The sequence below is a fragment of the Emydura macquarii genome, unplaced genomic scaffold (genome assembly GCF_026122565.2).
Source record: "Emydura macquarii macquarii isolate MOO-44397 ecotype Brisbane River unplaced genomic scaffold, CSIRO-AGI_Emac_v2 contig_2205, whole genome shotgun sequence".
In the NCBI taxonomy this organism is placed as follows: domain Eukaryota; kingdom Metazoa; phylum Chordata; order Testudines; family Chelidae; genus Emydura; species Emydura macquarii.
In genome coordinates, this window is record NW_027132342.1 from 20,347,429 (window position 1) to 20,362,107 (window position 14,679).

At 44.2% G+C, this 14,679-nt stretch overlaps 1 protein-coding gene across 2 annotated transcripts in view; it reads left to right on the plus strand.

Annotated features, from left to right (window-relative positions):
* The first annotated feature begins 894 nt into the window (after positions 1-894).
* PLBD1 (phospholipase B domain containing 1) overlaps positions 895-14,679 on the plus strand; it is a 56,559-nt gene continuing 42,774 nt past the window's right edge. Inside the window, exon 1 of one of the 2 annotated variants that reach the window (XM_067559058.1) lies at positions 895-1,017. Coding sequence is in view for 1 of the 2 variants with exons in the window: in XM_067559057.1 (XP_067415158.1) it covers positions 1,553-1,619 (67 nt within the window). In the remaining variant the exon portion in view is untranslated. Of the gene's footprint in view, positions 1,018-1,436; positions 1,620-14,679 lie in introns of those variants that run through there. The other variant, XM_067559057.1, reaches the window with a different exon arrangement.

Genomic DNA, 14,679 nt, shown 5'->3' on the forward strand with positions numbered 1-14,679 from the left:
CTATCCTCCATGAACTTAACTAATTATTTTTTGCACCCAGTTATACTTTAGATGTTCACAACATCCCCTGGCAATGAGTTCCATAAGTTGACTATGCATTGTGAAGTACTCTTTTTGTTTGTTTTAAACCTGTTGCCTATTTATTTCAGAAGGGCGACCTGTAGTTTGTGTGGTATATAAGGAGTAAATAACACTTCCTTATTCACTTTCTTCACACTGTTTATGATTTTATAGACTTCTATCATATCCCCCGAGTCATCTCTTTTCTAAACAGAACTGTCCCAGTCTTTTTAATCTCGCCTCACATGGAAGCTGTTCCATATTCCTAATAATTTTGTTGCCCTTCTCTGTACTTTTTCCAATTCTAATATATCTTTTTTTTGTAATGAGGGTGACAAGAACTGTATCCAGAATTCAATGTGTGGGCATACCATGGACTGTTTTAGACTATCAGGAGGAATACCCAAAACAGGATAAGAAAGTCTATATGACCTAGAAGAAATCTGAATTGCAGGGAACAGCGGAAGGATGATGCTTCATCATCTTGCTTTCTGAGACACTAGTGTGTTGGACATTTTCCAACTGGTCTTCCTTTGATGCAAAATGCCTGGTTTCACAGGGCATGGCCTCATTCTTGTAATAAATAGATTGTTTTGTTTGGTGCTTTTCTGACAAACAGCCCCTTTGTGATTCTTGAACATACCTGGAAGCTATGGGTTAAAATGGCACCTTTTGGAGCTGGGTCCTATTGGCTGTTGGATGAAGCAGCAAGTCCGAGGCAGGACAGCATGACCAGCGCAGCACAACATACAGGTGATTGCAGTGAACCTGTCTCCTGTGGCAGGAAGAGCAAGGAGTTAGGAGTGGAAGACAAGCATCCAAAGGGAAAGCTCAGGAGAGGCCAGCCCTGACCCCCAGCAGTGGGAAGCATGTTCTAGAATAGATGATAGAGCATGGGACTAAAAATGTAGCAGATTGCTTCATTTCCCAGGTCAGAGGCTTCCCTAGTGACCTAAGGTAAGTCAATTCTCCGTGTACCCAGCTCCCATCTGTAAAATGAGAGTAGTTCCCCACCCCAGCGGTGAGTTGATAGGTTAAGTCCCTGGCGGAGCTTCGGGCCGAGGAACACGCAAGTACCGAGGTAGAGAGACATGAGTGTGGACAGGGACTGGCGCGTGGGGCGGCCCTGGGACTACTGCCCCGCTGTTGGGCTTGTGTGGAGGAGTTTGCAGGGCATGGGGGATGGCAGAGCCTGCCCGCCCAGCGGGTATCTGGCGGGAAACACTGCGCACGTCGCCGGCCAGGGAGCGAGCAGGTGCCGCTGCCGCCCGAGCCCTCACAGCGGCGCCAAGTCCCCGGGACAAGCCCCGCAACCAAGGCACAGCCCGGCCGGGGGGGCAGAAGGGTCTGTAGGCGCAGCCTCTCCCCCAGGCCCAGCACAGGGGCTCAGCGGAGAGGGCGTGAGAAGGGCCCGGGAGGAGACGTGGGCGGGACCTGCCCCGAAACTTCCCAAAGTCCCTCAGCCGCCCGGCCAGGAGACGCTGGGAGCAGCATGGCCCGGATCCGTGGCGGAACCTGCTGCTGGGGGCTCTTCCTCCTGTGGGCGGCGGCCCGAGCAGGTGAGAGGGGCAGGCTGACGGACAGAGCGCGGCGCCCATGGCGACAGACAGACAGACAGACAGACACGGCCACAGCCCCAGTCCCGGGGGACGGACAGACTGACCCTCTCGGGGCGGGAGCTAGAGGGCATAGAACCCCTGCAGGGGGGGTGGACAGAGAGACAGACCCGGGGCCGTCTGGGGGCCAGACAGACGGACACTCTGCAGCCCCCACAGCCTGTCGGGCGGGGAGCCCCTGACTTGAAGTCTGTGCCAAGCAGCCCAGAGTGGCTTCTCCAGCACCGTGACAGACAGACCCCCGCAGGGCTCCCCCTCTACACCCCGAGCGCAGCGCAGCCTCGCCGGGCAAAGAGCGGATCCGATCTGATCCACGGCACGGCCTGACTGAGCTCGCCCTCTGGGTCTTCTCAGCTTGCCTCAGAAAGGCAGCTGGAGCTGGTTGTATCTGCCACGTGCACTGGCCTGACCATAGCTGCAAACCCTTCTTGCTGCTTGTGGAGTTAGTCTTCTTAAACTTATTCTTCTTTTCAATAATAATAATAATTCATAATAACGAATAAACCCTTTAAAGTGGAAGCCGGTGCAAATTTAGTGATGTTTGGGTTGTGCAGCAGACCCATTCCCTAGTAAGCAGATAACTGTGAAACCTTGCTCAGAAGGTATGCTCAAAGTAGCTGAATTGGGAAGGAGTCGGGGGTCTGGCCATTATCGGGATGTTTGAGGCAGCTAGCACACAAACTTCCCTTTGGTCAAGCCCTTTATATATATGTAAAGGAGCCTTGTACTTTGTAAAATTGATGGGAGAAAAGACACTGAGAAATGATTTTTGAAAAATCAAAGCATTTTATTTAGGTGCCCATATTTTCTTTTGTATAGCTATCATACAATGTAGGCAAGGAATATTATAGTAAAGCATATGATGCAATGTAGGCATATAATAGATATTCTTCTTTTAATCCCAGAAGTGCTACATATATTAAAGATCTGGTGATTTTGTGTCTGTATATTAATTTATTGCCTCCTATTTGTTGCCTTTACTGGGGTCAGTGGGAAAAATATCAGGTGGGTTTTTTTTTGTTTTTTTTTTAAGTTTCTTGTTTATATTGCAAAGAAGAGAGCAGATCCTGCACAGAGAGCTGCTTTTCATTTTATATTTGCATAAGATATTTGTAGCCAAAGTTGTAAGGTTAAAATTGGGTTAATTTAATAACTGAAACTGCTGTAGCACTTTCAAACTTCCTCTTGGATTGCTTTGATTTTTCTGCCTCCTGTTTTTAGATCTTTATTATCTATTGTCCCACTCTTTGGTGACTTCAAAGCCAAGGGTTGGATTTACTGATGTGTACATTTTTGGTGGCCTCACAATTTTCTGCAGAACTGGAGTTTCCATTTTAAAAGTTAATTTTCCACTTGTTTTATTTGAAAAATCTTGCAGATTCGAATGAATGCGGTGGGTCTAATCGTATGCAGCTAGAAAAAAATAGTCCTGAGAGATGTGAACAGTCCCATTAATCTCAGTGGAAATACAAAACCTAGTTATGAGAACAGCAGAGATTATTCAGCAACTAGAAAGAAGGAGGGAAGAGAAACGAAAGGAAAGACTGTAAGAGAAGGAAGGGAGAGAATGATGGAGAGTAGCACAGAGGACAGTGAGAGGGAGGCCATGGCAGGAGAAGGATAGGGAGGAAAGGAGGAAGTAATTAGGAAAAATAGCCCATCATATAGAAAATACTGTCCAGAGTTCAAATTTGCAAGAAGTAGTCTGACATCTCCCCCCGTGTATGAACAATAGAGATATAGCACCGTAGGGGGCAGGAACTCCCACCAGATATTTTCTCAGCTCTTGCTTGGGATCCCAGGGATCTGCCTTCCCCACATATTTTCCAGGATTGTCCGAAATTAGTTTATTTCTGGCCACAGAACAGTGAAAAAATTCAAAAAATGAATAAGAGTTCAATTTTGTGTGGGGTGGCGATGGGTAGAGAAGTGAGGCTGTCTTGCCTTATCTCAGAGACCTATTTTTCAAATTCTAACTATAGTGGTAAGAACATGTATTATTACATTTGTGTGATTCAGGAGAGAGTCTTTATTATATTCTGACCAAGCCCACCCACAGCTGAAGGCCCCTTCTCCAGCCTAAGCGGAGTTGCTACTGAGCCCAGGACTCAACTAAGTATGGTAGCAACAAATGAAAAAACAGACACAGGTGTGGGAGTCAAAGGGTTAAAAGTAGGGACCCTGAAGTGGACACTGAGCGGAGAATCCTGAACAGCGCCCACTGCTGTCTAGGGAGCCAGCAGACATGGCCCAGAAAGAACTCTGCCCGGATGCATGGATGGAGGGAGGAACAGAAATAGTCCCCACAGTTGCAGAGCACCTCAGCCAACAACTTCTCCCTGGTGTTATAGATGGCCACTCTGGCCAGCATTAGGAGGAGGTTGACAAGATAGTCTCATGATAGGGTGTGCAAAATGAAAAGTTGCGGGGAAAAGTGCAGCCAGAACTGTAGAAGGAGGTTCTAGAGGAGCCGGAAAAGGGGCGGCAACCTGGCAAAGGCTAGACAAATGTCTGCCAGGGTCTCCCTCACACTGTAAAAGGGGCAGATGTCAGGCAGAGGGGTGAGCTGTGCCAGGTACATGCCTGTGCTTACGGCTTCATGAAGCAGCTGCCAATTGATATCCCCAGTGGGCCATGGAACCAGGGTAGACGAGAGGCTGGCCCACTGGGGTTCCTCATCTTCAACAGATGGCAAAATGTCCCACCACTTAGTGTCAGGGCAGGATACAAGGGTGAGGACATGGAGAGTGTGGAGCATGATTGTGTACAGATGTGCCCTTGATGTGGTTCAGAAACGAACTGGCTGCAAGTCTTGCAGCTGGCTCAGTGCACGGGGAGGGGGCAGCCAAGGGGGCTTGCAGGGCAGGGGTCTGATGAAAAGAACCAGAGGGTTGGGGTGAGGGGTGGGTGGGGAGTGCCCTCCTGCAGGATCCGCACAAGGTAAACCCAAGAGACAGGCAGCAAGGCTGCCTCACCTCCTGAAGGGTGGAGGGTTTGAAGGGTGGAGAGCCCCATGCACCTACCTAGTGCCTGGGGATCCATCCAGTCCCCTTGGTCATAGTCCAGGCGGTCTCCGATTCTGGTGACTCGTGCCAGGACCAACTTTGGTGCACGAAGGGGGACTCTGCCAACTGCACACAAGTTGGGGATTGTGTAGCAGGACCTCCACGAGGAGATCCACTCCCTTGGCAGCGCCATGGACCTGGTCACTGAAACCAGCTTCCAGGTCTTCCAAGTCTGGTAGAAAACCGGCAGCTCATAGAGGTCTTCCGGAAGAAGGAGATAAAATTGCTGCTGGTCATATTGGAGCCCTTGGAGGTGGTGGAGGAAGGCGTGCGCCAGCGTGCTCCACGCTGGGCTACCTGCACTATAAAGGAGTCTCTGCAGGGCCTGGAGGCGGAAGACATGGATCTGACTGTGGAGGCAGTGCAGGCCCTGCCCTCCTTCCTCCAGGGGGAGACTCCGAACCCCCGCTGAGACCCAGTGCAGTTGTGGCCAAAAGAACTCCAATATTAACTTCTGGAGATAAGCCAGGAAACCTGGGGTTGGGCTCAGGTTGCTGAGCCGGTGCTAGAGCATGGACAGGACCAGCTGGTTAAGCACCAGTGCCCTCCCACTCAGGGAAAGGCACTGGAGCTGCCCTGTCCACCTCTGCAGCCACTCAGCCACCTTGCCCTTCAAACCCTGCCAGTTCTCCCATGGAGAGGGATGGGTGGAAGAAAGGTAAACGCCCAGAGAGGGCAGTGGACCCGCACTCCACCAGCTGGCTTGAAGCATGAGTGGGAGGGAGCACACCTGCCTCCCATCCATGACCATCAGGCCAGAGCTCTTGACCCAGTTGACCCGGGTGGAGGAGGTCACCAAGTAGACAGCCTGGCAGGCCTCTACGTACACTAGGTCGCCTGGGTCCTGGATCACAAGGAGTACGTCATCGGTATACACGGACAGGACCACCTGCAACTCTGGCTCGTGGAGCACCAAACCCGTCAACCTCCTGAGGAGACAGAGGAAGGGCTCAATGGCCAGAGTGCACAGCTGGCCTGACAGCGGGCAGCCTTGACATACCTCTTGCCTTAAGCTGACAGGTTCGGTCAGGGTCCAGGTGAGCTTTACCAAGCACTCCGAGGAAGCGTACAGCACCTGGAGAAAATCCACAAGCAGAACGCCTTCAGAGTGCCCAGGAGATACCCGTGATCCATTCTGTCAAACGCCTCCTGATCCAGAGACAGAAGGGCGAACGACAGACCATCCCTACACCCAAGCTCAAGAAGATCCTGGACCAAATAGAGGTTGTCAAAAATGGTATGGCCTAAGACAGTGTAGGTCTGGTCCGGATGGACTACATCCACCAGCACAGACCCCAGCCACAGCGAGGTGGCCTTCGCTATGACTTAATAGTCCATGCTGAGGAGCATCAGGAGAGAGTCAACATAAAGATACGGAAATTCAAAAATAAACTTGATATGGAGAAAATGTTATAATCAATATCTGACTGACTCAACAGCTTTGTATTGATGTGTAGGCAATGATTGCAGGATTAGTAGAGGTAATAGAGCTGGTTGAATTATTGTTGAACAGTTTTTACAATAGATATAGGCCTTTTTTTTTAAAAAAAAGTGACTTGTCTAAATAGAACATGGATTTTTTATGAATTGGTTCACTATTCAATATGGTTTGAAGTAGTTTGAATAAATTTCACCCCACAATTTGGGTGCTGTTTATAGGGTATATTCAATTGATTACTCTGAATTTGAAATTAGCAATTTAAGATATTTGATTAGCTATGTCACCTAAATCACTTGGTATTCATTTTGTTCCTTTTTTGGGTGACATAACCTTTGGGCCCAAAATTCATTTTTGACAAACTTTTGTACAAACAAAATTTAACTTGTATGCAGGGGCTGTGGAGAGCCATTTAAAGCATGTGTGGGCCTCTTAGGCATTCTCCTGCTGCCCAAGAGCCTGACTCTCCTGGCCCATGAACGCCTATGCCCACCCCCTCCAAATTTGAGTGAGTGGCCTTGAGATCTGGTGCATGGGTTTGCAGTCCCACTTTGGTTTGGCCTAGTCAAAAATGTGGTCGTGCCATGGCTGGCTCCGTATTCTATGTTTGTACGTATATTTGTGAAAATCATGCATGGAAGATTCAAAATGCAATACATAATTCACATTGTGTTTGAATGCTTCCCCCTCACACCTTCCCACCATTGCAGTAACTATATCAAGTAACTAGCTTTAAATAATGTCAAGTCTGGTGAGATGAAATATCTTGCTTTGACCTGCTGGTCTGAGGGGAATAATCATGAATTTGGGCTAGTAGTTAAGTCTTTCTACTTAAGCACATATTCAAATAAAACAGAAAGCATTGTCCTTAGACTTGTTCCTTAAATTGGAAAAGACTAAGTTTCTTGTCTAGTACATGTGCAGTATAAGGAAATCTATAAACTAGTACTAGAGATTTAACATATGATACACTCCTTCAAAGTACAGTTAAGATTGAAATATGTATTTTTTGAGGAAGGAGTTTCTGAAATCTTACCAGGCAGACAGTATAAGCAGTATCAAAATACAAATAAAAAAACTGGAAAAACACTGTAAGTTCCTCTCTGTGGTTGAACTGAAATATTAAGCTTGACATTTAACTATTGAGCAATGTGTTTGTGAGCTTAAAATGAAAGAGGTACAAATTTGAATAAATTCTGCATTTGTGGCTGCCAAATTATGCAGAAATAATTTTCATGGAAATGGTAGGTATTGTGTTGTACAATTAATTCTTAACTTTGTATTACCCCACCTAATTTATACTGCCAGCCAACTTAATTTTGCATACTTTTTGTAATTAAAATATGCTGTTTAACATATTTAAAACACTTGAAGGCTACACACAACACCTGCTTACTACCCTGTAGACTGCTAAGGAGGGCAAAAAATGCTGGTGCTGTCACTCCCCCTGCAGTTTTAAGGAATAAGTCAGTTGTTTAGTGTGTCTAATTTTAAGATAAAGTCCATAATTTAATAAGTGTTTTAAAATATGTAAATCTAACCTATGACTGGCTGAGCATCAAGAAAAAAGTCGTAATTAAGCAACACTTGAAGAATTTTACTGGTATTATAAGATGTGCCAAATGGCATTTGACTAGTTGTGGAGCTGGTTGAATGCTGAGAGAAAAAGTCTGTCTTATTTGATGAATATTAATGACATTTGTCAAATAACATTTACTGAACACTGCTGGACCTGCTCTACTTATTACATCTCTTGTTTTCTCTCTACTTACTCTTATTTCTTATAGTAGATTGTGATTATATTTTCTGGACATCCCCATCAATGCCTGTCTCCTCTTTTCCTTCATTCTCCCTCAATCCCTTTTCTCCTTATTTCTCTTCATTGTGTGCTCTGTCTACCAGGCGTTGTATCTCTCTCCTTTTTTCTACACCACCAAATAAATGAGATGTCTCATTTTTAACATATCCCATTAATCTCTCCCTCTCATTCTGACTTCTGTACCCAGTCACTCATGCAGACATAGGGCTTGGAAATTTTACTAGCACCTGATAACAGAGGACCACAATTTACCAGACAAAGACTAATACAAAGATGGGTGGTGACTTCCATTGTCTAGTGGGTATCATTAGGTTAAAGGCAAACACCCACTAGCTTTTGGGGAAAGAGAGGGTGCTGGGATTACTACTAGAGCACTGTCTCTGGATCTTTTCTTGGGGAAATCAGTCTTACATGCTGACTGGAGGCTGATATGAATCTGCTAAATTTAAAGTCTCACTTCTAACTCTCAGTGGCTACTGGAAGGGAGGAATTATATTCTTGTTTCATTTGCTTTCCCACCCCATAGTGACTTGGCTGCTGTAGGGTGTGGTAGGGGGTGTCTCCACAAACTACTCTGTCCCCAGGGTTTTTTGACTCATCCTCAGTGAATAGCTGCAGTGTTTGCCTCTAGTTGCTATTCAGACCTTCCTAAGTAGCAGCAGAACAGAAACTGACCCAATTATTATCAGTGTCACTGCTGTTGTTCAGAATTCTGTGAACTACAGTGGAAACTGACAAGACAGTGGTCAACTTTCATTCTTCTGCAGTCTAGCAAATCTATGAGCAGCTGTGGCACTGAAATGGTTTGATCACTTACACTTGGTTCCTTTTTATAAGATTATTTTTGCAAATACAGAGGGTTGATATTACTCACCTGGGAAAGACTCCAGATCTCCCTGTCAAGTTTTCCCAAGCCCTGTGTATGCTGTTGATAGAAGGTTTATTAATGTGACAAAGGTTTCAGAAGAACTATAATTGCAAGGTACATCACCATGTCTATGTGTTTTCTTACAGAGTGAAATGCTAGTAGTGTAGAAGAATTGGAATGGTCTATTTGTTGAAAAAGTTTGGATTATATTGTGGTATAAGTGCATACAGACCTTGCAAGTTTGCAATTTTATGTATTTAGAAGTGTTACAGGTCAGATTTAAGGCTGAATAGTTTGAATGCAAGCCAGGTGGAGTGAGCTATGAAGGACTGAATGGATCCCTTAAATGTACTTCTCCAGACTCTACTAGTAGCGCTTGAGTTTTTTTAAAAGTATAATATTATTTTTGGAAGTTAGCTGGACTCTACTGAAACAAACAACTTTTTTTTTTTTTTTTGAATGAAGATTTTTGTTGAGGATTTACTTGATTTAAAAAAAAATCAAAGAAAACAAACAGCAGAAGTTTAAATTGAGTTGGCTTATAAGGCCTGTGAGAGGAAAACACTTTTCTGACAGTTCTTGTGAGCACAACAAAGCTTGTCTCCTCTTCTGCAGATTGTTGTAAATCAGAGAAGGGAGAGGGGTGAGTTGAGGACAGGGGGAAGAGAATTATACCCTCTTGGGATGTGAGAGTAGTGGATGACAGGGGGAAAGTCTTTTATTCACACCAAAAACTTTGTATACTTAAAGATTTTTATATTTAGAAAATAGTGTCTAGTTTTTAAATGTGGATAAAAGCCCCCAGTTTTCCCCATTCCATGTCTACTTTTGATGTCCCTCTTTTGTGCTCCTAGGTTCTAGACACATGCCCACATGCACATTAATACCTTCTCCCCTTGAAAATAAGATTTAGCAGTTAATTAGCTCTTTTCATCCATAGTTAAAAGCAGTTCTTCACAAAGCCTCTTGCCTCCCTCATTGGCCCTTGCCCCCATTTTGAGACCAGGGAGCACAGATCTCCATGGCTCCCACAGATCCTACCCTTTCATGCTTCCCTGTGGTCTCCTGCCCTCAACTCTATCCACACGTCCCTTAGTTTAGGCTTAGGAAACCATGGAGTCAGCATCAGGTCAGATGACAGTTATAAACTTAAAAATAAATTGAAAACCTGCTACAATAGACTCATGAAGACAGCTGTGTCCCAGGGTGGGCCAGAATGGAGCATGGGTAACAAAAAGGAAGGGCGTAAAGCAAAATAATGCATCTCACCATTTTAAAGCACCTTTGCACAGACTATTTCTCCACCCTAGTCTAATTAACAGGGAGTCAGGACCAGGTTTTACTTCAACATGTTTTTTTTTTTAAAGGCAAAACAACAAACAGTTGGCTTGCTTGAAGAAGGAGAACACCCCCCAACAGCCAAGTCCTTACCTTACTAATTATTGTTTTTACACAGAAGGATTAATTTAACTTCCCCAGTTCCTCTTGGTTGCTTCCCATTTCTTCACTAGGTTAAGGGGGAATAGATCACTTGCTCTTCCTGTCATAGACGCTCCTCCCAGTTTTTCACTTCCTCCTCTTTGTACCTCTGCTCTATAAACCACTCGTTAACACCTTTCCTACCTACCAAAGTGTACAGTGTATGCACCCCATTACAAGTTCTTTATATTATAAATCTTTGCAAATCCTCCACTAACTCTTCTTTTCCTCCCTCCTGCAAAGAAACTCCAAACACTGAATGATTCCACTCTTCAGCAAGGCCAACAAAAATATATATATATATACATTTGGAGTGTATAGGCCAAGTCATTTTGGAGCCATGATGAGTCAAAACTGTCTTGAGAAATTTCTCATCTCTGGGTAAAATTGTTCTGGGAAGTGACACTCAGGGTATTAGCTTCTTTGAGCAAAACGCATTTTGGGGAGCAGGCTGGAAGTCAGACAAAGCTAGCTTCTACCTTAGTGATGGAGATGCTAGTGCTGCTCTGTAATGGACCTGTTACAGCATCTGTTTTCAGGAGAATCTGGCTTGCACTCCTGTTTATTGATTCTTGTTCTTTCTCCTTCCTTTCCCTTCACTCTCACAGGGTCAGTTTTGTGAACACAGCTTGCAGGGATTCTGTAATTCTTTTAACTACGTGCTTACCAGCCTGATGAAACCAGCTCTTGTTTTCATGGTCGTTCAGCCTGAGTGAGTCTCATATAACAATGGGATTTCAGTTCCTCCTAAACCGAGAGCAGTACAGTCCATTATGCATTACTAGATGATGGCTAAGGAGGTTTAACCTATCTTCTCTGCAATACATGCCTGAAGAAATATCCAAGTCTTTCATGTCTCAATGCACTCTTTAAATAGCCTCCATCCACGCTAGGCAAGCAACACCTTTTTAAACGTTGCCCCAAACAACCAACTGAGAGGGAGTACTGGAGTGGCTCTCTTCCCAAATATACATTTTGTTTATGTGTTGCAACCAAAGTACTGATATCCATAGAACTCCTATAACACTGAGTCTGGAAAAAGAGGAATTTAATTCCTGGGTAAATAATAAACCAGAACTGGACTTCAAATTTTGATTCAGAAGAGCTGTACCACTTATGTAGCTGAGTATTATGAACACTGACATGGTGAGAAACAGTTACTGCTTTGCCTCATTGAACACCAGGCTAGCCACAAAGTGTCTCTGACTGCAAAGGTACAACCTTTTAAAGTAATAAACGCTGAAGTAAAAAGGATCAAAACTGTCTTAAAGCAACTGAGTTGCCACAGTGTCAGAAATGCTTGAGTAAGAGCTTAGCAACTCAGAAAATAGGTTTTTTAATTAAAAAACTTCATAGCTTATGGTGGGGAAAAAAATCACTTCTTAACTGGATATTTTAGGGTACTGAGCAAAATGGGTGCATTTTATTTGAAATCAAGCCAGGTATTTAATTATGAATGCCATTGCCTACTGCCTTTGAAAAGCATTAGATATTGTACTGATAATCATATCAGTTATTTTTATGGTACTAATTGTCATAGTATGAATGCTAAATATGGTAAGAGTCTTGGGTTGTCCATGCTGTATTCAGCTCTCTGCTTGGCAGGTTTCCTTAGTGTGTTTCTTTTATTTTTCTGTCCTCTGTTGTAATTCCTGGTCTTCAGTTCTTGCAAGAAACCTTTTGCACAAAGGTGAGTCATGTATTTTGTTCTGAAAAGTCAGCCTTGGCCTTAGTTTTATTTCTTCTAGAATAATCCTTTGACCAAACAGAATAAGCCTTTGACCAATAGCCTTTGACCAAAAATACCTTGTCTTTAGCTCTTGCACACTTTGTCCTTGGCAACATTAGCTGTATTGTCTTAGAGGAATGCAGGCAGTGTTAACCGCTCTCACATATTTTTCATGAGTAACACAATTTTGGCCCTTGCTGGAGCCAGTCTTACCTATGAGGTGAGAAGCTCTGTCTACAAGTGATTTTTTTTCAGGCTGTTTGGAGAAAACCCCTCTGATAGGCTGCCATCCCCCATGTCCTCACATCCTGGGGAGTGAGTTTGTTTGTACAGCTGGGGTAGGAGGCTTGCAGAACTCTTCTTCTCTCCTCAGGATCCAAGAAGGTTTTGGAAGAGGGAAAGAGAGCAGCCAACCCCATTTTCTCAAGAGAGGAAAGGGAAGAGAAAACAAAAATTACCCAGCAGCTCAGGGTGGCCCACCTCCTTCCTTTTACATCCCTTCTTGTGAAAAACGTGTCAGTCTTCTCTCTGCTCTGCTGCCCTCCCCTTTCCTCCTCTATAATGCTGCCATACCAGGTCTGGGATGGAGGATAAGAGGGCCCTCTTAGAGCTGCCCTTTCCCCATGCCTGGTAGAGGGGTGAAGATCTTCTGGAACTGCCTAGGCCTGAGGAGTTGATTGTGAAGGTCCAATGGAGCTGCCCCTCCTCTCAAGCATGCATGAGTGTGTGTGTGTTTCTCCCCGGAGCTTTTCTTCCAGCTAGGGCTGAATGGGGGTCCACAGGAGGAGCAGAAGTGTGCTGGGGCTAGGAGGCAAGAGGTGTGCAAATTGTTGTGTGGCTGAGTGTGTGGAGTTGATGTGGGACTGGGATAGGTGCGAAGGCTGAGGATTTGTCAAAGATAAGTTGTTTTGGGGTTGGGAGTGCAACGCTGATATGGGGACTGGGACATAAAATTACTTGTGATGGGCAAAACTATATTTTTCACTGTAAATTGGCAACATGAATTGTCACACACATTGGAGGTGGATGGGGAAATTTAAGTCGGAAGACAGCTCAGTAATCATTAAAATAATAATTTATGGTGCAACCGCATAATTTTGTGGATTCTGATTCCTGATTTTTGAACTTCTGGTGTTTGCAGTACTATGCAGGTGTCTTGATGGGTTGTGAATGGAGATCTGATGTAACCAGGTCCCATGTCATTGAGGACTGAAAGATAAAGGTTGGGATTTTCAAAAGTACTTCACATTGGTCTTTTGCCATTGACTTCCAACTGGAGCAAAATTAGGCTAACTCTGAGCATTTTTGAAAATGCCAGCCGAAGACCAGGATTTTGAATGGGGTGAATAGGGAGAGGTCATGGAACAGCACTGTGATGTGCTCTTGCCATCTTTTCCTGTATTCTGTACAGTTGAGTTTCTGTGCTGTTTTCACTTTCAGCCTCTGATTCAGCGAGTTAGAATAATCCAGTCTGTAGGTGACTGACACATGTATTGCTGTGGTCACATCTTCATCAGTGGGAAAGTGCATTGTTACATCCAGCTTCCCACAAAACTTACATAATCAATCACTCTCCTTTCAGTTTTGTGACTTGAAGAAACTGTACTGAGAAACATCCATGTATTTGTATACAAGAAAAGAGTGCATATGGAGTTGAAATTTGGTGAGACCACCAGTCTAACTTAAGTGCATTGCTGTTTTAGCAAGATTGCTGTTTTAATTAATGTGATTTTCAAAATGCTAAAGGAAATAAACTTGAGGGTTTTTTTCATGATTAGATAGAAAAGGAAGATGAAATCTCAAGTTCTAAGGAACCAGTGTCATAATAGCGTGGGTTTATCTGCCTTGATTTGAGGTGCAAAGCATGTATTAGTTACACAGGAGAACTATTTAAAAAATATTTTTTGCAACGTTTTGAACTTAACTGGAAACCAAAGTTGATGATGCTCATGGCACAGTTGGTAAATTGCTTTCAATATCAATCTTTGTAGGATTTCTTCTGGATCAGGCATGGGAGCATCTTCTTTTCTATATCGAGACTCCTTTGTGGCTGATGCTATGTGTTGAAAAGATTGTGGAAATAGTTTTCTGTAAATGATATAGCACATGGTCTTTACCTTTTATAGGGTTAGCCTTAGCACAGTCACACTTTGTGCAGCTAATGTAGTATCTTTCTATCTTTAAGAAGATGGTAGGAGAGTTTGCTGTAGTGTAAAGTGTGTGAACTTTAATGGAGTTAGTACTCAGTGGAGTTTTTGTTTTTAAAAAGTCAGTATAATTATTTTGAAATGTGCCAGAATTTCAGTCCTGCAAACTGAGGATGTCCTCTGGTATTTGACCTGTGGAATGACTATACATGCTTGTCCCTGTCTGTGGCCAGCCAATGAGCCTTACCTTAATGCTGTTCCTCAGGGGCCATCTCTAGGTACAAGTAGGTGGCCTGGTTTCTATAGCTTTTCATTTTTTTGGCCCCTTTAAGATTGCGAACAGACGTGTTTGATATGATGAACCAACCACTCTGTCCAGTTGTCTGTTACTTAAGGCAGCAAACAGGCATCTGATAATAATTCGTGTAGCTCATTAGACCTGGATTGAAACTGGTGAT